The sequence below is a fragment of the Dunckerocampus dactyliophorus genome, chromosome 1, assembly GCF_027744805.1.
Source record: "Dunckerocampus dactyliophorus isolate RoL2022-P2 chromosome 1, RoL_Ddac_1.1, whole genome shotgun sequence".
Taxonomy (NCBI): Eukaryota; Metazoa; Chordata; class Actinopteri; order Syngnathiformes; family Syngnathidae; genus Dunckerocampus; species Dunckerocampus dactyliophorus.
Window position 1 is genome coordinate 40,565,975 of NC_072819.1, and position 27,946 is coordinate 40,593,920.

The 27,946-nt window shown below is 40.2% G+C and overlaps 1 protein-coding gene across 4 annotated transcripts in view; it reads left to right on the forward strand.

Annotated features, from left to right (window-relative positions):
* Positions 1–27,946, forward strand: part of LOC129191450 (chemokine-like protein TAFA-1) — a 59,679-nt gene that overhangs the window by 10,090 nt on the left and 21,643 nt on the right. For 2 of the 4 annotated variants that reach the window (XM_054794820.1, XM_054794846.1), the window contains exons 1-2: positions 9,050–9,526; positions 12,936–13,077. In XM_054794820.1, the coding sequence (XP_054650795.1) occupies positions 12,936–13,077 (142 nt within the window). In that variant the 5' untranslated portion in view covers positions 9,050–9,526. Of the gene's footprint in view, positions 1–9,049; positions 9,527–12,932; positions 13,078–27,946 lie in introns of those variants that run through there. The other 2 variants (XM_054794829.1, XM_054794837.1) reach the window with 2 other exon arrangements.

Consider the following 27,946-nt stretch of genomic DNA (forward strand, 5'->3'; position numbering starts at 1 on the left):
TCTCTCTGGAGACTGTCATCAGCAGTTTGGGCTAAAAGAGAGAATACCTCAATGTGGAACACCGCAACCCTGCAGTTCTCTCTTTTAATTTCAATATTTCGTAATGTGCATGCAATGACATTTGACTCAGGATCAAATAGCATCGCCTCCGGTAAATGTCAATCAGACTCAGGATGTAATGGAAAACATTTGCATGTAGTTTATTATTACATTCTCAGATATAACCATATTAGGTATGCGTAATGTTTATTCCGCTTTTTGCCTACATTTTCTCACATCACACCTCAAGTGCAAAAAGCTTTGTGCCCTGTAAGTTAATGAGTTGTTTCACTGCCTCACTCGAATCCACGACTAGGATAGAACAGAAAAGATTAATATCCTCAAAAGAATCTATTAAATGTTAAGATCACCTGATGTGATAAGTGTAAAAGCTCAATTTCCACTCAACATGAGGGGAGGGGCATCAGCAAATTGAAAAATATCCCCCTGCAGACTTTGGTTACTTTAGAAGCAGTTTGCATTGATTTTACCCGCTAAGATGTTAATACTCTACTAAAAGAGATTCAAAGGCCAGATTTCCACACTGCCTTCTATCGAGATAATCTTATTTCTTACTTGGTTGAACTTGAGAGTCGCCTCATGCAGATAAAGTAGACAGCAAGCGTTTCCTATTGACCTTTGTGGAAGGCTTCAGAAAACAAAAAACGCCCAATGAAAATGCAAATGAGTCTCGAGTAGGGCATCCCTCACTGCAGCACTGTACCTTCTCAACTTCTAACTCTCCGACTTACTGGCAGTGATTTATTGATCTCACACTAAGAATGTTTGAGTACCAACAGGGAGATGAAACATTCTTTTGTTTCTTTCATTCCCAAAACGTCACTAATTTTCTGGCTTCACAAAAGTGAGCATGAGGATGTTTGCGTGCCACTGGGTGATTTCCTACCCACAACATGCTCCTCTTTGTCATTGTTCAAAAACATTTCTGCATGGCAGGCTACGCTGTGTCATGTTCTATATGTCCGACAAAAATCCACCCTGCGGGCTGATTGTTATTGTAATCTAAATACCATCTTAAAATGTCATATGGAGCCAAAAAAGCCTTAAGTGATGCTCATAATGACAAGGCAGTGGCACCGCTGAAGGGGAAGCTAAATAGACTAGAACCATCCCGGCTCCATAGTTCTTCCTGAGACATTTCCAGTACTCCCACCCTGAGCAAAACACAACGATTTATTGACATTTTCACTGTGGTTAGCCGCCCTCTGGAAAGAAGCAACTAACACCTTATCTTGTGGGCATGCCATTTAGAGACCAAATTCAACATGGAGTCAGACAGGCGTTAAGAGTGAAGCTACAGTGTTGCCATTATTTGTTAAAAAACATGATTTTATGTTGTCTTTGAGCAAATGTAATGCTGTTCACTCTCTGAGAAGTCTTGTATGTATATAACACCGAGGCCTGTGGGTGTTTATGGCTGCCTGCTTCCACGTGTTTGTAATGATCCTTTGAGAATTAGGAGACAACCTCTGTGAACATTGTGGGGGGGAAAAAAAGGTTCTTTATTCAGGGGTGCTTTTTAGAGCCGCCGTCAGAAGCATTCAGGGAGAAGCCCATTGAATCAGCAGTGCATGAACCTTTTTCAGACAGAAACCGGTGGTCTGCAGGTCAGAAAAATCTTTGTGATTGGTTTGCTGCGGCGCAAGGATGATAGACAGAGAAAGGTATTTATGTTTTTATGTAGGTGGATCACACTTCGCATACAAAAGTAAAGTAGTAACCTGTAGTTTATTAGAATGTAATTAGGTTAGGTTAAATCCTTGTTCAGAAATACGGGGCAACACATGTCAGACTAGCCTACGTAAAATAATCACAAGTCAAAAGAAAGCAATCAGAATCCCCTCGTATGCAGGTAAATATGATCACGCAACACCTTTATTCAATAACTTGAGACTTTTGAAATGTTTAGATATCGTTCAACTGAAAACACCTTTGGTAATGCACAACATTTTCAATAATCAAATGCCACGGAACAACACTAAAATCACACAGTATAATAAAATAATAAAATTATGGAATAAACTAATATCAGAACTTCAACTTATCAAGTCATAACTACTTTTCAAATCCAAAATTAAACTGGTCCTGCTGGTAAAATATGCCTGTCTCAATTAGCTGCTACTGAATCATGCACTGCTATTGTGAAATTGTATGTATTTGAAATTTGAAAAAAAAAATCTGTTATGAAATTGCAATTTTATGTGAACGACATTCTGCACCAAATAATGAAACTATATAGAAACTATATAGAATTGATGACGACGACTATTATTTATAATCTAGCATTCATTTTTTCCAAAAAAAAGCCGACGTAGCAGCAGCAGCAGCTCCAGCGGCAAGTGTTACCTCTCGCTAGTGGCCTGAGGCACTGTGAGTGGGGTATGTGCCACTACGCCAGGAAAGTAGCTCCTACAGGAACAATGCCACTATATCTTGGTTAATATATAGGTCACAGCATGTAAATGCAGCTTCGCTGATGGTTTTTGGATGTTTTTTTTAGAGGGTTTTATAAGCAGAAGAGGTGAATCCCCATTACCTACATTGTTAGTGAAAAACTGCCAGCACACAGAACACACAGAAAAGGTGTGTTCTTGTCTCACATAGGGATTGTGGATGATGTTATGGTTGTCATATACATTCCTTAAAATAGCTTCAAAAAACAGACACATTTAGAGGTTAACGCTATGTTGCCTCCAGTTTTTTTCTGCTTCCTTCACTCTTTCCTCAGCTGGGAATGTGCTGTCTTCCTCTCCAAGCATCAGTATGACATGTCTTCATGCCGCAGAGATGACGTTGTGCAGGTGCAGACCCTTGCCGTGTGGTGTATGCCAGACAGTTGAAAAATAAATCATGACAATGTGAAAGTACAGCTCATTGTGTTGCTTAGAAATAGCAAGGATACAGTGATGTTGCACGGATACTAGTGTAGATTTCCACAAAATAACAGCCCCTTTCTTCTTGTTTTTGCTAATAGCAGTGTTTTATTGTGCACCAGCCATGCAGGTGAGCTACATAAAAGGAACATTACAGTATGTATTCTGTCTACTATGCTTTTTTTGAAATTCTTATTTCTCTCCGAACGGCAATACCATGAATTGCATGGGCAGGAAAAAAGGGTGATTGAGGATAAAACGTTACAACATTTTGATAATCACATTTGAGCAAAAACGTGTTTTTGAAATTTACAGCTTGACTTTTGAACGCAATTCATCAGAGGTGGGAGTAAGTCACTCATGTGCTAGTCACAAGCAAGTCTCAAGTCACTGTGGTGAGAATCAAACAAGTCACGTCAAGTCATTGCTCAGGTCAAGCAAGTCAAAAGTCATACACAAATCTGATAATCTAGCCCAGGTTGGTACCCAGTGGTGCACAAATTCAACAAATTCACATATTCTGACATTCACACTCAGCTGCGAACCGATCCAGTGAGACCCAATCCTGCAGCCACCAAACCAGAAACCATTAACGCCACGGCTTCGCCTAGAAATTTTGCGCATGAAAGTAATCGGTGACAGAATCGGTGACAAAGGGCAGCCCTGGCGGAGTCCAAACCTCACTGGAAATGGGTCCGACTTACTGCCGGCAATGAGAACCAAACTCTGACACCGGTCATACAGGGAACAAACAGCATGAATTTGGTTGATTACACCATATTCTCGAAGTATTCCCCACAGAATTCCTCGAGGAACACAGTCGAATGGCTCCTCCAGGTCCACAAAACACATGTTGGGTTATATCCCATGCACCCTCAAGGACCCTGCCAAGAGTATACTGTAGAGTTGGTCCACAGTTCCACGGGATTCAACTATCCGGCGACTCCTCCTCTCCAGAACCCCTGAATAAACCTTACCAGGAAGGCTGAGAAGTGTGATCCCACGATACTCGGAATATGCCACTCCGGTCTGGCAATCCAGAGTCACCACCCCCGATGTCCACGTGATGCAGCAGAGTCTTGTCAACCAAGACACGCCCATGGCATCCAGGGCCTTAAGGAACTCTGGGCGGATCTCATCCACCCCCGGGGTCCTGCCACCGTGGATGTTCAAACTGCGATGTAGCGAGGGACGACTGTATATGTAGAAATGTCACAAGCAACAAATTAGGGAAGATTTTAAAGAACCTCTTAAGACTTGGTCCTTTATCGTTCAACAGTTCTCAACGAATATTTATCAATCATAACCATTTGCATTCATTTTTAATAAAAACAGTGTTTCTGTTCATCACACTACAAGATTCAGGGATTCTTTCTGCTCATTCATGTCAGAAATATGGCTGTCAAATGATTAAAATGTCTAATAAGATTAATCACAGTTTTCAAATGAATTAATCATGATTAATCACCATTTGCAAGTACGTCGGAAATATGCCCATTTTTGCTGTATATTATTAACAGAAACAAATGACAGAACAGGATTTTATATATATATATATATATATATATATATATATATATGTGTGTGTGTGTGTGTGTGTGTGTGTGTGTATTAACAGAGCTGAAATTTTAAATCAAGCTAAAAGATACCACACGTCTGAAAATATTTTTGCTTAATACTAATCTCTTTAATAGTAGCAGAATATCTGAAACACTTAAACCTTGTTATTATGAGCAATGGAGGGTTGTGTTCACAGAAACCATGTTTTCAGTTGAATTCATGTTGTGTTGTACATTGTTATTTTTCTGGGATTTCTGAGCATACTTTAATGCAGCAAACTGTACTTCCGCATTAAGAGTGATGAAGTGAGTGATAAGAATAGCCACTTATTTTTTTTTCTGTCACACCCATATGTGTTTTTTTCTTAAAAACAAAGTTTTTGCATTTTAAATTTTAATTCAGTTACTGCCATTAACGCCAGAGTAAGAATGCAGTTGATTTTAAAGGGCATCTGCTCAAGGTGCTTGCTGTCAAAGGTCAGATTGCCAACAATGCGATGGATCACTTTGAAACTGACTTTCCCCACTGCTAATTGTGAAATACGGCAACAGTCTTCCACAGTTTTCCTCTTGATTTTATGGTTATGTGCTGGAGATAAATGGCCTCACGTGCCTCAGGAACTGGACATATTCCTAAGACATAGCTGATCAAGATGCCTCTCTGTAGAGCTATTTCTACTCACATGACAGCACCCTTTTTGGAGCTTATTGTTCTGCTCAGAAGAACTCAACAATTTATGATATTTGGGTTCCTCCTCTGTAAGTGCCAAATCCCTCATGCACCCGGGTGTCTGAGCCAAAGCCTTAGAGGTTAACACTATGTTGCCTCCAGTTTTTTTCTGCTTTCTTCACTCTTTCCTCAGCTGGGAATGTGCTGTCTTCCTTTCCAAGCATCATTATGAAATGTCTTCATGCCGCAGATATGACGTTGTGCAGGTGCAGACCCTTGCCGTGTTGTGTATGGCAGACAGTTGAAAAATAAATCATGACAATGTGAAAGTACAGCTTATTGTGTTGCTTAGAAATAGCAAGGATACGGCGATGTTGCACAGATACTAGTGTATATTACACAAAATAACAGCCCCTTTGTCCTTCTTTTTGCTAATAGCAGTGTTTTATTTTGCATGGGCCACTTAGGAAAGCTACATAAAAGGAACATTACAGTATGTATTCTGTCTACTATGCTTTTTTTTAATTCAAATTTCTCTCCAAACGGCAATACCAAGAATTGCATGGGCAGAAAAAAAGGGTGATTCAGATTTTATTAATCACATTAAAACAAAAATGTAAAATCTCACCACTAGGTGTTTTTGAAATTTCCAGTCAGACTTTTAAACACAATTCATCAGAGGTGGGAGTGCGTCACTCATGTGCAAGTCACAAGCAAGTCTCAAGTCACTGTGTTGAGAATGAAGCAAGTCGAGTCATTGCTCAGGTCAAGCGAGTCAAAAGTCATTCACAAATCTGATGATCTAGTCCAGGTTCCACATTTTAATCAGTGAAGAAAGTGGTACATAAATTCACATATTGACACATATTCAAATTAAACATTTCCAAAGCCGATGATTGTTTTTGTGCATGCGTGACAAGGCCTACACTTGTTACACAACAGCTAGCTAAAAGACATTCACGGAGCGTACCTTCCTTTGTGGGTTTTGTGGTGACGGATGAAGCCGGATGTCGTGGTGGTGGTGTCGCTGATTTTGAGCTGCAGACTTTGCATATGTTGCATTCTTAATACTGTCATTGACAAGATAATCATTGAACCCAAATTGAATTGTTTTTATGACTGTTGCGCCTGAATTGATCATCTCCTCTGTTGACCTGCGTCCATGTTGACCATAGTTAGTTTGCGTTCTGCGTGCCCTGCACTGTGAAATCATGCAAGCATGTTTCAAAATAAAGATAATTTCTAACATTTAAAAAATACAAATATGTCAATTAAAGAACTCAAGTCCTTTCGAGTCAGCTGTCTCAAATCCATAGTCATGGCCAAAAGTTTTGAGAATGACACAAACACTTTAGCGTTTTCAGATATTTTTGTCAAATGTTACTCTGGTATACTGAAGTATAATTACTACAGTAGCATTTCATACGTGTCAAAGCCTTTTATTGAAAGTTGCATTAAACTGCTACCAAAACACTCAATCTTGTTATTTTTGCCGTGAAAAACAACATTGACAGGCATGTTTCCTGTGTTAGATGTGTGCTCGAATGTTGAAATAGTTACCTTTCTTTTTTACAATTGTCGTCACTTCTTCCGAGACTGGAGGAGGAGCAGCAAGTGACGTTTAAACCACAAGTTTCCACCCGGAAGCTGTCGTCCACTCCAACCATAGTTATGGTCCAGTTCTGGATGAATTACTGTTTTTTGTTTTATGTTTTTTTTTATATTACGCCCACTCATTGTGTTGAAGGCTTTTGCTGGAACACTCAAGGAGACGTAGTAAGCTTGTTCACATTTCCAAAAGGCACCATTCGCCTTATCAGATGCATGGGCAAACTTCGAGGGACAAATGTTTTGATACTGCCCCGTAGATGGAAATAAAAAATAAAAAACCCAGAAGATGTTGGACGGTGGAAAAGCGTGCCAAGGTGGCAGTAAGTCAATCCACATTTCTTCTCGTAATATTCTAAGCAGTAGCCAGCCAAGTGCTGCGCTGATACAGTGCCAAATTGCTAGCTAAATATGGCTATCTGCCTATCTTGCAGTTGATCTGTCAGTTTCAGTAAGTAATTTTATATTTTTTTGCTAGATCTATTCTATCAATCTTAAAATAATAATATGGGGTTTCATGCCAGGGCTGGATAAGCAGAAATCATTGCTCACTGGTCTTGTATTTTGCATGTGCATACGGCTGTCAGTGTCACTTACTGAAAGTCAAAAAAACATACCTGTGGCCAAATTTTGTGTGTGTTATATCATAGTCATCACAATACAATATCAGTGAATATTGTTATTGTGTTATAGTTGTGAATATGTCACTTTCTTGGCGTGACTGTGAGTTCATGGCTACATTTGTTTGCATTCGGTTGCCTGAACATATTGTGGTAGTGATGTCGGCAGTATGACAAAAATGTTTTATTAATTACTTTCATTTTGTTATTGTTTTTTCAAACTTTTTTTTGGTGTCATGAACACTTTAAGTTTATGTAGAGTCAATATTTGCAGTGTCGACCCTTCTTTTTCAATTCACCATGGCATGCTGTCAATTCACTTCCTGACTGATGGCAGCCCATTATTGCATAATCAATGCTTGGATGACAGAGCCTTTGTCCTCATCAGCACTCTCACCGATCGCATAACTTATTGCCCGCGTATGCGGGACATATGAATCATACGTTGACATACGTCGAAAAGTTTTGTGCATGCAAAAAATTTTTGGACGACTTGGACGTACTACAACGTATGCCAGCGTGCTTCAGCGTGCTCTTAACTTATACAAAACTTAGCCATAACTTATCCGACATACGCCAGCGTATTGGCCAAATTTTTCATACAGTGGCGTATGCTAGCTAAATCGTCAAGGTGTGACAGGGCCTTTATTCATTTTATCACTCTTCATAACATTCTGGAGTAGAGTTTATGCAAATTACCATCATAAAAACTGAGGCAGCAGACTTTGTGAAAATTAACATTTGTGTCATTCTCAAAACTTTTGGCCATGACTGTAAGTTGAGTCTCAAATCATAACGACCAAGTCATAAGCAAGCGAGTCTTTTTACAGTGTTAGTCAAGCAAGACTCAAGTCATGTGACTCGAGTCCTTGACCTCTACAATTCATCACTTCACACTGCATAGTGCTGTTTTGTACAATACTGCTGTTTAGTGTATGTAAATACTTTGAATATCACCCCCCTTTCTGCTGCTTATATTTTGTAGTTTTCAGATTTCTCCACACTGACTTCTCTCCGACAGTAAGAACTAAAAATTGATCCAGTTGACTTCTAACACTGCTGAAGTTTGTTAGGCAGTGTAAACATGTATTTTTCTCAAGCTTCCACACAAGCCTTGAAGGCCTCACACACTGAAAACTGCTTCTCTACACCACCTATCTTGTTCAGGGTCATGGCATGAGCTGCAGATATTTGTCAGAAAGTTAGATGGGAGCCAATTTCCATGTAAAAAGTACTATTTTTTGCTCTTGGATTACAACACTGGTGGCACCTCATCACCAAGCCACCAATTACACTTGTTGATAAGGTGAAAAGATCTGTGCCTACTGCATCCCTTCAGGACATCACTGGGATCACGTGATGAACTAAGGTTTCTTACTTCCATCCTCTCAATCAGTCTCCATGTTTATATAATAACGACAACACCAGGCTTCCTTGAGAGGGGTTGCATTCACTGCCCACACTTTTGGATTTTATTATGTGGGGCAGCTGCATGTGACTTCTGGGACGTGTGAGTAGAAATGCTGCCCCAGGTGATTCACTCAGTATGTAAATCATTGTTAATCATGTGGCCACACTTAGGTGCGTGCTGCCTCACTCCCTCATTTGCATTTCTCAGCAGTATCTGATCAGGTGCTACAATCCCACTATGGCTTCTAATCCAGAGGCAGTCTCTAAGGCTCTAAGGCGTGTGTAACTGACTTAACAGTCTGCCCGGCTGCACAGGAACATTTGTGTCTTGGCGCTGACTGAGGGGGGAGTCAGTCAGAGCCTCTGAGCAGAGGCTGACTCTTACTGGAAAGATGCAGACGGTGAGAGGAGAGATTCCACTACACTTGAAGAAGGAGCTTGCTGCACGTGCCGACACATACAAAGGGGCAGATGAATTCAGTGGGAGCCACTCCTGAAGGTTCAGCAGCGATATTTCAAAGGTGGACTTGAAAGAGCTGTACATCTATTTCCCTCCTCTACTCATTTCTGAATCACTGGACTGTGGCAATCAAAGAGTGGAGCAGCGGAGTCAGTGGAGTTCTCTCCTCCAGCTGAGATAGCGAATGGAATCAACATGAGCGGCATCATGGATGGATTTATGGCATTTTGATGAGATATTTATATAATTATTGACCGGTTGCTCAGGTGAGAGTTTTTTTTTCATACTTTCTTCAGAAGGAAGAAACACAACAGTGATTAAGTTCTACTGGCAAATCATAGATTCCCAAGTGGAATGTCTGCTTTTTAGAGTACAAAGATAAATCATAAATAATGTTGTCTTGATGTCTTCAGTCAACCAGTTATCCCCAATATAACTGTTGTACAATTTGGAAGTATTCAGACAGGCACCACAGATATCAGAAATATCTGAAATCCATTTTCTTGAATAAGCTTCCCCTCTACCATGAACATAACCCTCATCGGTAATTCAGCTACTGTTTCACTATAAAAAGTTTGAATAGAAATGAGAAAAAAAGTTGAAATCACTCACTTGAATCTAATGAGAATTCTTGGGACCTAAATTTGAACATGTAGATAAATAAATGTAATTCATGATGCCAGGTTGTTACAGAGGATAAAACCATAAGAGGTTGAATGTCACTTTAATGGAGTCCTTCTCCCTTCACCCAAAAAAATCGCTGTGCTGCTGTTGTTATATTCTTTTATTTCTCTTTTCTAAACAATGTGCTGCAACGGCTTTTGATTCCTATTTCTGCTGTGTCACTGTCACATTATTCTGACAGACACAGAAAAGCCCCGGCAGCCGTCTGCTTGTGAAATCGTGTCTTTGCGTAAGTTGGAGTTTGGTTTGGAGGCAGGGACACTGCTTGGGAGTAGAAGGGAATCAGCCTGTCAGGGGGAATTTCTGCTGCACGGGAAAAACTCCCCAGGGATCGCTCCACATTTGCAGCATCGCGGCTCTAGAAGAAGACAGAGAAAACTTGGAAGACAATCCATGGAGAAGACAGTTAATCATCTTCAACATGAATTTGAGTGATTAAAGCAGCTGTACGAGGAAATGGAGAAGTCATAAAAAGAGCGTCAATATTATGTTGACTGAAGTGGCTTATAACAGGGAGACTAATGTCTTAGCAATTGCCAAGGTGACCCTGAATCATTTATGTTAGTGGTCTGTAATAGTGGTGGACCAGCCAGGACAGCTCTCATGTTGTATTACGATTTGCATTGGTGTTAATGTTGCGTTTAGAGTTGTGTGTTTTGCAAACTATCCATCCATCCATCCATCTTCTATGCCGCTTATGCTCACCAGGATCGCAGGCATGCTGGAGCCTATCCCAGCTGACTTCAGGCGAGAGGCGGGATACACCCTGGACTGGTCGCCAGCCAATCACAGGGCACATATAGACAAACAACCATTCACACTCACATTCATACCTATGGACAATTTAGAGTCGCCAATTAACCTCACATGCATGTTTTTGGGATGTGGGAGGAAACTGGAGTATCCGGAGAAAACCCACACACACACGGGGGGAGAACATGCAACCTCCACCTAGAGATGCCCAACGGAGACTCAAACCCAGATCTTCCAGATCTCCTGACTGTGTGGCCAACATGTTTTTTTGGCCAACTAATGCGCACTAAAATAGATATGATGTTATAACACAAACACGCGTGTACATTTATTTGTTCCTTTCCTTCAGCTTCAAGTTAGCCAGATATTGGAAACAAACCACTGATATTCACACGCAAAATAGAGATGTTTCCTGGACATATCCAGTTTTCAAATCATCTGGGATTTCTTACATCAGTCAGCATGTATTCTTCCATTGTGCTGTTTCTCCGTAGAGCCCACCTTCAGATCAAACCTCAAATGTTACAATGTCAACTTTTTTAGGGCAACACCTCAAATTGCACGAAGAATTATTAGGATTCATATTTCCTAAAACATTCTAGTAAAAATGGTTAGCAAAACGTTTCTTTTTTTTAAATGTTTCACGTGCATACGATGATTTGTAATTGTAATTTTCATTTTGTCTCTATACAGTGCACAGCAACACCAGTTGTTTGCACAGTCTTATCCAAAAGCATAGAGTACTATACTCAGCGTATATGACACATTCTCCAAACCTACAGAGATCTTTACAAGGATCATCTATTCTATGTATATTTTGAAATTGTTAGTCATGGGTGAAATGGAAATTCCATGGTTGTAATTGTTACATTATTGAGGTATAGTGACGATAAAATGATTAATGGATAATGTTTGGTGTTTTCTTGATTGGTGATTTAATCCTGGATATCGGGGGGGGGGGGGACACAAAAAGGAATATCATGGTTTTATTGTGTAAAATTATTTGCAGTCAAAGTCATCATTAATGTGGTGTTTGTAAAATATGCATACGATTTCTGTTATGCAGGAAAAAGCACAGGAACTTTGGAAATCCAATACAATTGTTAGAGACCACCTGCAAAGCAAGAATCTAGGTTATAGTTATGGGGCCAAATTACTCCAAGTTAATGATATGTTGATATCTGAAAATGATGTGGTGACCAACTCATCACAATTGTTATCACTGACATATATTTTGGTGAGTAGAATGTTTTATTTGCCACTATTTTTCATGAACTTAACATTGTACAGTTGTCTTTTTAGATGTCAACACGTTTTTTATGATGTAGCAGTGATTGAACAAAAATAAGCAAGTTTTGAGTGCACCTCAACTTTATATTTGGACTCCCTTGTCTGGTTTGGAGAATGTGTCATATATGGTGATATTTTTATTTTTCAACCAAAAAATATATATAACAAGAACACAAGCATATGTTACCAATGTTACCAATAGCCATTAAAAATAACAAATTGAAGAAATAAATGTCTATATTTGACACAAAACATGGCATTCACTCCCGCTGTCTGGTATTCAGGTAGTTGTCTCCGGCACATGCACACATGCAACAGCAATCTCAGAGAAATGGTTATGTTTATTATTTATTTAATAGGGACAACGTGCAAGCTTTACAAAAAGAAGCGATGCTTTACACCAGACGTAGCTCCAACTACTTCCCACCTGAAGTCGCTGGAACTGGTTATGATAGTCTGTACATTCAGTGATAGCTAACATTAGTAAAAAACTTTGCCAAATTGCTATTTTTAGCCTACAACAAACATGGCTAATGTCCATGCGTGTGTGTTGCGTGAACCGTGGCCTGCAGTGTCGGAGCAGGAAGTGGGTGAAAATATGCAGTTTTCGTGGGTTAGCGTCCCAATGCAGTACCTAATGAAGGCAGATAACACCTTTAAATTGTATTGATAACAGCCGTTTTCCAATGGCCTTTTTTAAACGTGTCAAACAGCAGTTGATGTGTTAAGAGGCATCTATCCAATATGTAATGTACAACCTCACCATAGACATTTTCTCAATTTACCTCACTGGCCTATAACTCTATCACATTTCACATATATTTGGCCTTGAGCATTGCACAAACAAATGTTCAGTATGTTTATTTTCTCTATCTACTGTATTACTGTATATGAGTTGAAGTCACAGATTGAGAACATGATGTATTTTGCTGCCCTGATCCTCAGCAGATGTGTCCTGTCATGTCCTGGCTGCTCTGCCTGTGCCTTTGGGTCAGTGTGACGGCCATTCAGCTGTGTCAGGCCACTTTCTACGACACCATACAGCAGCACCATGGGACGAGGCCTGGGCGAACCACCATCCACATGATCGGTGAGCTCTTAGGTCTTTTCCTTCCCGCTGTGCATAATACCGATTTTAGCAAAGCATCCAGAGGAGCAGAAAATGCCTTTTCACTTGATTATTGAACAAAGGAGCTGCTGCCTTTGCTCTCGGAAAACCCTAACTTGTTTGGCTTCTCACGTTTAATTAGATTGTCACAAGCTTGCTTCGATTTCCTCTGAGTTCATTTCACTATCTCAATGGAAAAAAACAATTTTTAACCTTGCAACAAATCAATGCCTGTATTTTTATATGCTTTAACACACCCCAGCATGAGACAGCACGTGCCAAGGACATGCTGCAAAACAAAGAAAGTTTTCATACATCACATATCTAAAGCTGCTGTCTGACCTGACAAAGAACTTTATGGAGAAGAACTTTGATGTTTTAGCTTTCTTTTGTTGAGAGCACTGACTGTCATTGGGTCCAACCTAAAAGGGAAGAAGATGTCACAACAGAAATGTTTTTCCTCTTTTTCTTCATTTATAACAGCAACCCTTTGGTGTCAGCAATTGTTCCAAGCCACAGTTGTTCAAAATGTTAACGCGTTGATCAGTATTTCATGCAGTGAAGGCGTAGTTCCTGGATATGATCCCTCCCGTTGGTGCTTGTTGTTTGCACACATGCACTTTTTTTTGTTTTCCACCGTATTTTCATGCCAAACAGGTCAAATGCAAAACCTTGCTTTAGGGGTGAAAAAATATGTGGCTAGGAGTCGGCAAATACTGGAGAAATGGTTGCCATTGGTTACAGTCATTATGGGAGCTATAGACTGGATATTATCTTACACCTCCACACTCTGCTTTAGTGAACAAAAACTATAATACTAGAGCAGGTAACTTATATAATCTGCAATGAAAACAAAAACAAGTAGAATAAAAACTACAATTTAGTCATTAAAGGTTAATTCAATGTTCAGGAAGTCATTGTTTTTGTTAAGATTATAACTTAGGTGTTGAGCTAGGACAGACACATCTTCCACTTGCTGTTCTTAATTAAGATTTAACCTTAATTGAATTCAGTCCCTCACTGAAGATCCCTTAGATATTCAGTACATTTTGCACTTTTCTCTTCGATTCACCGCAGCTGATATTCATGCTACATTGACTCCCCTCAATTTGCTGAGCGACAGCAACAATGCACCTTCTGAAATTGAACTGAATAGAAAATGACCAAACCGCTGTAGTTGAACTTTCATTTTCAGCAGGCTGAGAGGTGTGTAAACATTTACCGTCAGGTTTGACAGAGGGGAAGCAGTCAACAACTTCCTAGGGAGTGTCCTCACGTTGTTTCCTCCACGGACCCGTGAAGCTAAAACATATCGGCAGCATTTTATACCCTGCATTTCATTATTCACATTGGAAACATTAAGAACGCAGGATGTTTTGTAACATCCGAGATGTGTTAAAAGAGAAAGATTCTAAATTGTTGAATTCCTTAGGATGCTTAAAGGATGTCATTTCATTTAGCGCGGTGTGGCGAGTCCTCACTCTTGGATAAATGAGATGCCAGTTTTATGAGCAGAAGATGGGCTGCCCGTCCAGATTGATCTTGACACAGAGACATTTGTTCTGCGCTCTGTGTTGTGCGCCTGTTGGATTGGTGGGAGGATTGGGGTTGACGGGTCATGAATTGGTGGCAAGAAGGCCAGTGGATGCAGACCACTGGGCCAATCATTAAAGCCAGCCAAAAGCCACAAGTTCAACGTGACCGGTATTACTCGGGGAAATCGAGATTACAGAAGACGAGGGATCACTTGAGACCTGTCCAATTGATATTTAGATCCATGGGGGAGATGTTTTTTAAAAGCGTTAGTTCATCACTTTGAGGTATACATGGCGACATGCTGCTCCTCATTTCATTTGTTTCCTCTTAAGTGTTTCTATGTGAACACAACAACAGATACCTACAATATAAGGGATGTAATATCAGCATTACGCCGCACTCTACGTGTCTTTTGACTGCATATTGATATGCTCCATCTGTACATTGGCAGCTGCACTGTAGAGAGTGTTTTTCTCCAGAGGTCAGCAAGCTGCATGACCCCCACAGTAAGTGTTTACACTGTATATACGGTCTGTGATTAAAACAAGATGACCTGCTTCTCTCTGCGTCTCCTAGCTCTCACCTGAGCAGCTTGACGTAGGCTGCATCCCAATCTCTTTTTCTTCCTTTACCGCTATACAGGCAGCGCTGCCCTCAGCCGTATGATTCATAAGGCGCACATTTATTTGGTGCAAAGACCGTGAATGGCGTAAAAAAGAGAACAGATTGTGTTTGTCATGCATCTTGTGAGGGATGTTACTTTTTGGGTCGCGCATTCTCCACCCTCAATGGTGTCCCGAAGAAAATTTTCCATACTGAAATCACTGACTTGTCAAAGCCAAAATAGCTTTATGCTTGAGGTGACTTTGACAATCGAGTCACCCAATGAGCTCATAGGACTGTATTTCCACAAATAAAAGCGGGTGGTCAAGTAAAAACTGGATGGTGGTGTGCATAGAGAATGAATGAATACTGTGGTACCAAATACTGGAGCATCATCTAAAACTGGTGTAGTGGAACCTCGGTTAACATAAGCCCGGGTTAGTATATGTTTCAGTTTATGTCACAAGTTACGTAAAAAATTTGCCTCGGTTTGCGTACATTTTCCAGTTAACGTACAATAGGGCTCGCATCTCTTTTGTTTGTTAATACTCTGTGGGAGTCCAACTGTGTTCTTAATGCAAAAAACATCCTTGTTAGCACCGTGTAAGCATCGAAACCTGTACCGGAAGCCATTGTACCCCAGCTCCATTGCGCGTATATGACATCAACACTGATTAACCCTGTACTTCTTTACTAATTAACACAGTTACGCCACAAGTCTATGCTTTTCTTATTGATCACGGCTGCAAAATTACCAACAATGGAACCAAACAATGTTGATTTATCAAAGTGCCAGTACTTTGATAAAGAAGGTGAGAAACACTATTGAATTCATCGTCATCACTGTCTTTGTCAAAAATCAAGCCTTCAATCAAGGTAAAAGTGACGTAAAATGTTCATTTATCCCTTTCATTCATCATTTATATGCACTTTGAATTGTTTTCTGCAGGTAAAACTATTAAAAAAGTGTTTTGTGTTAACATTTTTGTGTGTCCGGGACAGATCAATTGGATTTGCATTATTTCTTATGGGAAAAGTTGATTCGGTTCGACCTTCTGGATGGGATTAATGACGTTAATCGAGGTACGGTATGTGCATTTCTGCTGCTTGCTAATGTTCAACAGTGACTGACAGTCTAGCCACTAGGTCTGAAGTCCTGTCAGGTTGTGTTGTATTCCTACGAAAGTGGCATAAATGCAATGATACTTACATTTGATGAAGGTAATAAAACATTTTCTCACAAACCCTTCATAGTAAAAGTATTTTTCATAAAGTGGGAATTATCGCACTTGGTATGTGTGAGGTATTTTCTTTAAAGAGACACAGGTAATGTCCGATATTAATGTACTCAACATCTTTAACGCACATATCTTTTTATGAGTCTAATATACTCTTGTAAAATTGAGAATAGGAAATAATGACACCACACAAGATACTCTGAGAGTGAGGAAGAATATGAGCGTGTGCATCCTGTGGAGGTGTTAGCCTAGAGACAAAAAGTAACCATGGTTGCCCGAGGTGGCCTTGCACTGTGGTGAACTCCCTCCCACCAAATGTCCCCTTTGCCGCGTCACACTATGCACAACTGAAAGGTCATTGATTGTCAACGCACTGAAGAGAATCTCTTACATTGAGGCTGATGTACAAGTGATTGTGTATAGCAAGTTAAGATATAAGATATAAGTAGAAAGACATGCGGGGCTACATGCAGAAACAACTCTTGTAGGTACGATATCATTTCTTGAGAGAAAGCCACACCCTGTTTTCGCACTGTTCTGGGTCATTATATCCTGAAAGTAGCTGTACTCACGTTTTGCCTCAGTCAGTGCCACAAAGGTTGAGCACAATGCTCTACGGGATGCAGGTCAACCTCTGATTTGGTCATACTTACTTACTCATAATGTGTTCTAGTGTCAAATCAGGTAATTAATTGTAAAAAAACAAACAAACTGAGAACCACCGGCATAACGGAATGCATGGGAAAAAACAGAATATGTCTTGTGGGGTGTATGGTGGTCATCTGCACACTGTCAGCCCTCCCGTTTCCCCAGGAAGCTCCCATATGTTGCCCATGTTTCCCTGCGTCCTCCCGTTCCTGTTTTTTTTAACTTCCATGAAAAAAAAATCCGCTGGCAGCCGGAGCAGCACAGTTTCTGGTCCACTCGGCCTCGGCATCAGTAAACATCGGCATAACTCATCCTGCAGCAGGTGAAAAGTCAGGCCAGTCAAGGTGCACGGTGCAACTTGCACACCACACCACTCTGCAGGTGACGCGGTGAGCTCTATGTCACATGATTCAATCAAATCCCAGGAAATTTCCCATATTTTCACATGCAAATGTTGACAGGTACGGTGGTCATCTGTAACCTTGCATTTCTGGTTTAACTGCTCCTATTATCCTTTCATGAGATTTAGTAGTGAGTGGAGGCGTCAGATTTTTGTTTTTTTTATTTCATGTGTTCCCAGAAAGGAAGCTAGTGGCTGCTCACACTGACATGAAAAATGGATATTTGGCTGTCACAAACAAAGGTTGTATCCTCTACGCGCTGTTTTAGACACTGACAATTTAATAGCCTTATATAACACATCCTGGAGGCACATTAGTTTGACACACATCTCCCCCCATCCGTTAGACCTCCTCTCAACCATACTCTCTTTTTTGTCAATGCCGCTTCCGTAGTGCCGATGGGAAGTGGCGTGTCTCCTCAATCCAGAAGCCTCGCCACATCTGCAGCGCCACATATCCACTTTGTTTTGCCATCGCCGCACATGCTACTGTGATGTGAGAACACTGACCCTTTTGTCGAGCGCAAGAAAGTTCTATTATTGCTTTCAAAACGGATTTTCTCTGTTGTAAGGAGAGGCAAGACCGGTTCCGCAGGGGTTGTATCATATGTTTTACTGCTATTAGATTATTTCCTTTTGTTAGCCCTGAAAGAAAGAACACATTTCTTTAAGTAAATAAATCAAAGGACAATCAGTGCCCTAATTATTATTGTATGCTCATAGCTACAAATGGCTTTTGCATATTTCAGTATTTGCCATTTATTTCGTCTTTCGGTTGATGAATAATTCAGAGGAGTGCTCCTCCAAGCTTGTGGATATTTGTTTAAACAGCATGTTTAATTGAAGTCTTTCAGCCAATGTGTACGGGCTATGGTTTGTGGTTACAATGCTTATATGCAAAACCAATTTCAGTTGCCCACAGCTTAATTCATTAGCCAGCTTCTTCACCCTTGTGTTTCCAGCAGACGGCCCTTACCGTACAGAGGAAGTCTAAGCATTAAAGAAAGGGATGTTGGTCAAGGTTCATAACTTGACAGTGGCTCAGAAAGTTTTTCCTCCTTTCACTTTTCTAATGAAAGATATTTCTAATTTACTAATTCAAAGAGCATTTTTTTTTAGTTTAATCCGAATAATAAAGGAGCTTTCATAAATGCGGTGATTGTACAGCACGCTAAGGGATATGGCAACATATGATGGCTCCATCTCAACTTGTCAACGGATACTGATCCTTGCAGATAGTATTGTCCAAAGAACCTTTATGATTTAAACATGTTTTTTTTTCCAAAAAGCAAGGCTTAATAGCCCTGTCAACATTTAGCAGGCGCATTAATCACAAATCCCAGTCACTGCAGCATTTAGCAGATAGCATGAGGCGGCGTGTTATGTGTCATCCTCGTGACCTCTGAGGCAGCCATGTCCTCAATTCTTTTTGTGTAATGCGCCTCATCATCAATTGCTTCGGGCACATTTTCATTTTCAGACGTTCTGCCATCAAAACCTTACAAGATCAAATGATTTCTTGCACTGTAGCACACCTCAAACATCAGCATCGTCGTCGCTGCAGCGAGCTAAACAAACAAGCGTTGTCTCTCTTCTGCCTATGTTCATTAATTGTACCGTATATTTAGAACACGATAAAAAGACGGACACACAGGCCAAACTGTTGTCTGCAACCTGCATGCTTTGATATGAGAAAAGCAACCTTTGCTGTATCTCGTGCAAAAATAGGCACTTTTGCATGTTTTATAAAACTCAAAGCAATTGCAATGGAAACCAGTTAATAAGTAGGTGGGATGCGTACTAGGGTGACCACATTACCGTTAACGAAAACCAATGAGATGCTCAAATAATACTCAGGGTTTACTAAAAATGCCTTATAATTTAAATACATTTAAAAGTTTGTCTCCTCTGTGTGAATAGAAAATTGCTATATTTCAAAATACTATTTGTAACAAAAGACGCAAATTCAGACGGGCTTCTCAGAGGTTACTCGACATGTTTTATTATGCCTAAAAGAATATCTTTTTGGCTGCGATTGGCTGGCGTCCAGTCCACAGTGTACCCTGCCTCTCGCCCGAAGACAGCTGGCATAGGCTCCAGCATACCTGCGACCCCAGTGAGGACAAGCGGTATAGAAAATGGAGGGATGGAATATCTCTTTGGTAAGTTTCAATGATGCAATAATAACTTAAAAATAACTAAAAATATGAACCAATGCAGGTTTAATGATAATGGTAATGGTTTAATTTTATTTGAACATGCATACAAGTAACAGCTCAGTCTGTTCCATAATTTCATTCCACATACTGAAATGCTGTGGGTTTGTAGCGTTGTTGTCGCGCTTTAAGTTTAGTTTTTTTCTGAGATCATATTTCTCCTCTCTTGTAGAAATGTAACGTATGACATTTTTGGGTAGCAGGTTATTGTTTGCTTTATGCATCATTTTAACTGTTTGAAAATGTACTAAATCAGCGAATTTTAATATTATATACAGTATATTATCCTAACTGATCTTTTTTGCAGTACGTTTAGCAAGTGAAGATTGCTTTTATGGTTATTACCCCACATCTCCACACAGTAAGTTAGATATGGTAATACCAGGGAGTACAGGGAATGGAGTGATTGGTGGCCAAGGATAAATGTGCTTTATTCAATACTGAGGTATTTCCCGCCCCCTTATGTTTTATATTTTTAATGTGAGATTTCCAGCTTATTTTTTCATCCATTATGATCCCCAAAAATGTATTTTCGTTCACTCTTTCAATGTCCACACCGTCAATTTGTATTTGCTCATGCGTATCCTTCCTGCTATTACCAAATAGCATTATTTTAGTTTTACTTAGATTCAAGGATAATCTATTTTTATCAAACCATCTTTTTAGTATCGCCATTACATCAGTGAGTTTTTTAATTAGCTCTCGTGTGCTTTTTAAATAAAAGTAGCTTTGACAATTTTTTCAATGCAATGATCTAAATAATAAAGGTACTAGCGAGTTCTCTAAAGGAACTGTAAAACAGCTGCAGCACATACACAATGCAGCTGCTGGAGTCCTGACTAGAACCAGGAAATGTGACCATATTAGTCCAGTGCTCAGGTCTCTGCACAGGCTTCCCGTGGCTCAGAGGATAGACTTAAAACAGCTCTGCTTGTGTACTTTTCATGGTCTAACGCAGGGGTCGGCAGCCTGCGGCTCCGGAGCTGCACTCGGCTCTTCAGCCTCCTTGTTGTGGCTCCCTCCACAATGCTTGAATAGTGGGGAAGATGCACATATTTGAAAAGTGTTAAAAATATCCAACGTTCTGGAAGACCATGAATGAAACATGGCTGAGTTCTGGCTGGTGATTGGATGTTTGCCTGTCTACGGTCTTTGACACGTGACAGACTTCTTTTCTCCCCGCGGTAAGTTAACCATTAATATATCCTCCCAAAAAAAGAAACATCGCAGAAGAAAACTGAGTTTGTAATTCTGCACGGACAGATTCCTTTGTCTACTCTTCCAACGATGCCAGCTTGTGTATATGCTTGATAACGTGTAACAGCGGCCATCCCTGCAGTCCAGCCATGCGCACGCCGGGCTCAAACTGGCGACGACATAGGTCCACTGATTGAGTGGAGTTAAGTCGAGCAGCGAGCTAAAAGAGGTGAGACTCTTGAGTAAGAGTCCATCACTGTGCTGCACATTTTCTGAGGCGCCAGGTCGTGAGTTTAACCCAACATGCGATCACAACCCCACTAGTTGGTATCCATTACACACACACACTGTACTTATGTTTGTTGTACTCTGTTGTAACAGGTAACGTTAACAAAGATCAAAACGTTTAAACGTGAATAAGCTGGTATATTTTGTACCTGCAGCAGAGTGCCCTAATGCCAGTCAATTTAACGGCCCAATGAAAAGCAATCATATCCAGGACATTTTCATCACTTTCTACAAAAAAAAAAAAACCTGGACGTCCAGGACAGGATATGTCCTGGTAAAACAGAACATTTGGTCACCCTAGTGTGTAGTGTATTTGAGCTAAATGCCAACTCAGTCATAATGAGTTTGATGCTCTTTCATCAGAGCGTAAATATTTCGATGATAGCTAACATGAGACATTTTCACCATAGAGGGGATAATTATGTATGATACAGGGGGGGTTTCAAATTCTGTGCCCCCTTACATAAACGTCCTCAATGGCCCCAAACCCCAGCCTAAACACACCCCACTCAGTGTGTGTTCACAAAAAAAGAATCACTGAATGATTTGGTTGAAACCAGCTTGTTTGCACTTGGACGGTCCGCAGCAGTTCAAGTGTTGCACTTACCGTTTGCGGGGGGGAAACGTGAGGACAATTTCAAGAAAATCCCCCAAACTAGAGATGTGGTGACAACGGCTGCCCGAGGGGGCCCGATGTGATTTTTTTTCACGGGGCCCAGAAAAATTCTGGCGGCAACTTTGCGGCTAGCAGGTGGCATTAATCATTTTGCATGGTGGGGCGTAAGAAGTCTCAGTCTCACACAGTATTCATGTGATTAAAGCAACCTCATTATTGAATTTTCACAGTAAAACTGATATTTGAATCATGAATTCTTTAATTTTATAATGGAATCATTTATGACGTCCATTTTTATAACTGACATATTTACAGTATGTAAAAGAAAAAAAAAATCAAAACTTCCTGGACTATTATTTTATTTGTAATATTTTTATAGATTTTATTAGGGTTTTTATTTTAGATATAAAATAATATAGGAATGATATCGTTTGAATCCCCTGAGGTAAAAATCCCTTTCTTCGTGGATTTTGCACACACACACACACACACACTTGAATTGGGGGATTCTGTGCCTTGCTCAAGGGGCACACTGACAAGTGGTCCCAGGTTACATGATCTGGTTTGGACTAAACCAAGTGTCTCCCCACACAATAAAAGACAAACGTAAAGCATCCTATCCTCATCATTGCATTTTTTTTTGTCAAACTTTAGTTTTGTGGTGGTTAGTAGTTTTCTAAACCTGTCATAGTGCTAGCCAACCGCCTGCCTCCTTACCACAGGGATCTTTTTGCAGGGGCATAACACAGCAAAGCACCACTATTAGAGAAATCATTATTTTGGCTGTTTGCAAACTAGACAGATGTTTTTTTCTTATATCGCACCATTCTTTGAGGGAGCCTGCAGAACATTAGGAGCCAAGAATGAATCAGTTAACAGCAGTGCATACATTTTTTATATTAATTCATGTGTAATGGCGACTGTAAGAAGTAATTAGTATTAAACTTTAATTAGTGTGAATTGTGCTTCTGTATTAGACAGGGACAGGAAGTTCCTGTGTACATTTGCAAGCAGCAACACAATCCTGTGCATTAGCCGCTGGTAGCTGCATTTGTGGTCACTCAATGGAAGCCGCTGACTTACATTAAAGACTAAATGAATGTATGAAGGGAAAGCACATACTTTTCTTTTATCATATGCTGTATTACTGTATCCTAGTATATACCTTTTCTTCCTGTTAGAGAGTGAAAACAACCTCAATTACTGATATGAGCGGTTCTACCTACGAGCCTGTGTGGGTGTATGCGTAAACACTGTTCCTCTTTAATTCAACATTCCTGCCCATGGAACAAAAGCTACTGTTAAATTAATGATAACTTTGTGTTCCTGCTGTTTCTAAATATTCCTCCGTGCAGTGCCGACCTTCTTGTCTTATGCGCTGATGGTTTCCAGGCAAACCATCAAGCAACTAAATCTCCTGCAAGGTGCAAAAACACACTTTATTTGGAAACGCACGATGTTTGTGTCCACAGCCGTTTTGGTGGGTGTTTTTTTTTTTTTTTTTTTTTTTTAAACAAAGGTGTATTGTCAACCCTTTGTCCTGTCAAGGCTGTCCCTGCACTTCGCAGTATGCGCAAGGCTTTTGTCACATCACATTTTGGCCAATTGAGGTGGAATTTATAGGTAACGATGAGAATTAAATAACGCAGTGGTTATTTAAATATACTGTACGGTATTTCACACTAAGTGCAGGTAATTGGCCCGTGCTTTTATCTAAAAAGTAGCGATGAAGTCACTAGAATTGCTGTGCAAGTTACATTTGAATTTGAATTAAATACACACTTTTCAGAAATCTACATGAATTGGGGTCACAGTTGGTCATGGTTATGATTTAATTCGTTTTGAACATATCTTTGAGTTATACCTGCGTACATCACACAATACAGTTCACATCAGTTGCAATTCATTTGTTCACCTCCTGTTTTCCAGATGTAGTCTTTGCCAATTGTGAATACATAGGAAGGTGATGAGGCAATATAACACTGTAGCGCAATGACAGTCAAGGTATGTATTTACTGCAAGACATTATATCGCAGACTTAATGATAACAAATAGATAATAGCTGATTAAAGGGTTCATAGTTAGCAGAAAGTTTGATAATGAGTGAGTACAGACTATGTACTCACTAGAATGAAGAGTTAGTGGTGAGTGTACGTGTGATTAGCGTTAGCATTGCATATGCTAGCATTGTATGTACCTTCCTTGTACTTTATAAACATCCACTGCTTGTACTGTTCCTTAAAATCACTCATTTTAGTGCATTGTTTGAGTTCCTTGCACAATCCATTCCATAATTTGATTCGTCATACTGAAATGCTGAAGGTTTTTAGCGCTGTCCATGCATGTAAGTGTTTTAAGTTACATTTTTCTCTGAGGTCATGAGTGGCACAGTGATAGAGCAAGGAGACGATGGCCATATGAGCGCAGGTATTTTCAAAAACACATTTGCCTCTCTTCGGTATTGAATGTTTTGCTTTTTTTAAAACAATCCCAGCGGCACATTAACAAACACGGTGAGGCAGGGGACACGTGTAGACTGACAGCAAAGTAGTTACATTTAAGTACCGTCATTTCTGCTTTATAATCCGCTACTTTGTTCTCACACGTTGAACCCTGCGGTGTGGCTAATTTATGGCCATGTTCTAATCTCGTGACATCTCCTTTACTTCAGAACGACTACGAATTGTTTAAATACTGTGCCACTTGCGAGTCAGTGAGGAAACGGTAGCTCTTTTTTTGCCAGGAGCCAATCGCGATGTATAAGTGAAATCCCCCATTGTAACGACCTCCTGCGATTTCCAGTGAGAAGCTTGTCGTTTTTTCATTGCTCATGATTGGCTCCTGTCAAATAAAATGCTACCTGGTCCTCATGGACTCGTGCGCGCTACAATAAGCCATTTAATGACGTGGATATGTGCGGTTTATAGTCCGGTGTGGCTTATATATGAAGAAATCTGTTTTCCTCTCCAAATTTAGTGGGTGCGACTTAAACACTGGTGCGTCTTATACAAGTTATTTCACTTTTGTCTGCAAAATTTGTTGAATGCAAATCTCCATATTCAAATGTTACAGATGTTGATTGTCAGGATCATGCCGTGAAGTGTACGTCATTTTATGAATCAAGGTAGAACTCTGGTAACTCTGTTTTGTTCTGTTGTGATGTTATCGTTGCTGAAATAATCTTTGTGTCTGGCTAATTGTCCTTGTCTTGCTGAATCCCCTCCGTGACAGTAGTTAAGTAGCACAAAACAGGCGCATACAGATGGTCCACAGGTTACATCGTTCCGGCTTTTGCTGTTTTGCGGTTATGCATGGGGCCCCATAAATTAATTAATTACTTCATTTTGTTTTTTAAATACTGGAGTAAGTTGTTTCAGCACGTGCAGCGGGCGTTCCCTGCTGCAAACCTGCATGCAGCAACTCGCAGCGGCTCGTGAGACGCTGTGAGGAGAGGCATCTCACGCGCCACGGATGGATACTCTACAGTGTGTCTCATTCACAGCTACATAAAGTGAATAGCCGAAATGAAATTACTTATTAAATCACTTTTTGCACTTCATTATGTCTACAATGCGCAAGGCAGGTTCCTCTGGTGGAAGTGAGCTTAGAAAAGAAAAGCCATCCGTCACGGAAGTGAAAATGGACATCATCAGAAGCTCTGGGAGAGGAGAAAGGCCCACCGGTATTGGCTGCTGTGATGTCTACAATGAAGGATAAAAACGGTATCCTTAACCATGTCAGCGGATCTGCTCCTATGAAAGTGACAGTGATAACTAAGCAACATAGTCTATAATTGAGATGGAAAGGTTGCTTGTGCTCTGGAGGAGAAAAGTAGGTTATCCTTCCAGACTAGCCTGGTACAATAATCTAAGAACCTAGAAAGGCCTGTTGTTGACGTACTACACTGGGGATGGGGATGTCATGTGAAAAAATCTGAACTATCCCTTTAGTTTCCTATGTCTCATTAATTGAGGTAATAGCCGTTCCAATCCTTGATAAGAAAGAGAGGTGTCTGAGATGAGTCTCAAAGGATAATTGACAATTAGGCCGCCATTAGCACCACGGTAGCCTCCAGCTGCAGCTGCAACCTCACAGATGTTGTCGGTTTGATGGCTCTGCAATGTAACCTACACTAGCTCTTTCCTGGCATTCCTATCAATCACACTAACACTACATCTTGTATCATCATGAGCCTCACACGTTCCTGTGAGTGATGGACGCCGTCGCTGAAATCACAACCACAACTGCTGATTTCCCTTCTAATACTCAAACAAAGATGTCAATCAAACAGGCAAAGTGTCTTTATCTGTTATGTTATGTGTCTTTATGTGAAATATACGCTGCCTATATTGCTTAAAGGGCTAGCATGCTCTGCTGTATGCATTGAGGAGCCTTATAATCATTGTTGTGCAAAAAGTTGAAAACGTTACTAAACGTTTGCGTTACTAAAAGCTTTTTTTTTATTGAATGCAGTAAAAATAATATCAGCTCTGATGTTTTTTGGGTTTTTTTCCTCGACTCGGAAGGACATGTAAGGCAGGCGCTCTGTTGAAGATACTGGAAATTTCAACTATTTTGGTGCTTTCTTGACTACACTTCATGAACACAAGATCAGCACTGCTTGCTGAATCCCCCAACGTTAACTAGGATAGGCGAGAGGTACAGATTCCTTGAAATAAACTAGTTACAAGTGTCGATACCTGCTAGCAAGTCATGCTAACTGGCTAACTGCCAGCAACAATGCCAAACACAAAGCAAAATGATACTGGCTCTGGATTTAAGGACTCAAAATCAGATAAAAAAAAAACAACTCCGGGATTCAAAGATTTTCTCAAGAAGAAGAAACCAGAGATTACTCTATTACAACTATTGCAAATAATTGAGAATCTGCAGTTAAAATCAGTGCAAGATTCTGCAATTATAAGGATGGATATATCGCTTCTAAAAGCAGAAATTACATTTAATTACAATAGCCTCCATTAAATGATCATGGATGTCCTTAATGGTGTCACAAACATTATGGAAGAAAATAGTGCACTGAACAAGGCTATCAAAGCACTATGAAAAGAAGTCAAGGAGTTGCAAGATGAAAATGTGGACTTGAGCGCTGCTCTTAAGGAGGTTAAAAACCATATAGAAGATATCAAGGCTCTGCAGGATGATATTAAGGTATTGTTGAAAGACAATTCTGCCTCACGCACTGCACTCAAGGAAGCTAAAAGCCCTAAAGAAAATACAGCGTTATGCAAGGATGTTGGGGTTCTGCAGGATGATACTGTATCAGAGCATTACTGGAAGACAACACTGCCTTGCGCACTGCTCTTAAGGAGGCTATGAACCCTATGGAAGCTGCCTTGCACGCTGCTCTTAAGGAGGTTAAAGACCCTACAGAAGAAAATAGAGCATTATCCAATGATATCAACATTCTACAGGATGATATCAAGGCACTATTGGAGGATAATGCGGCCTTTCGCACCACCCTTGAGGAAGAGAAAGAAGCAAAAGAAATGATCACCAAGCAAATGAAAATCTTCATTGACGAGATGGATCAGAATGCACAAATGAATGACATGGCCCTCACAGGGTTCAATATATACAGTATACTGTATATACAGATGTGATACATAGAGGGGGTAGGATTAAATAAGCTCTGCTTCTTCCTACTCCTTTTTGAACATGTGGAACTATAACTTGTAACTGTAAATTCAACCATAACCATAACCATACATGCAGCAAGTGTTGTCTCAGGTCATTTTCTATCATTTTTCAGGCTACAGTGTATTACATGGACCTTGCCAGAGGTCTGTGTCCTTGATGTTTCATGTGGCAACACCGTTGCGATTACACAAGCCTCTTTTTAAATGCTCGGTGTAGGAATTTGAAATTCATTATCATTACTTAGACCTCATTAAAATTAAAAGAAGCATCTCAGCTTACTAATTGGTTCCAGGAGGTGGGAAGTATTAGAAATAAGGAAATGAATTAATATTGAGTTATCAGGCTCTACTGCAGCATTTATTTATTTAATGGATTTCATTTATGCATGCTCTATGGCTCTTTGGTGCACCAGCATCCTTCACTGTACATCTCATAACCTGAGACATTGAGG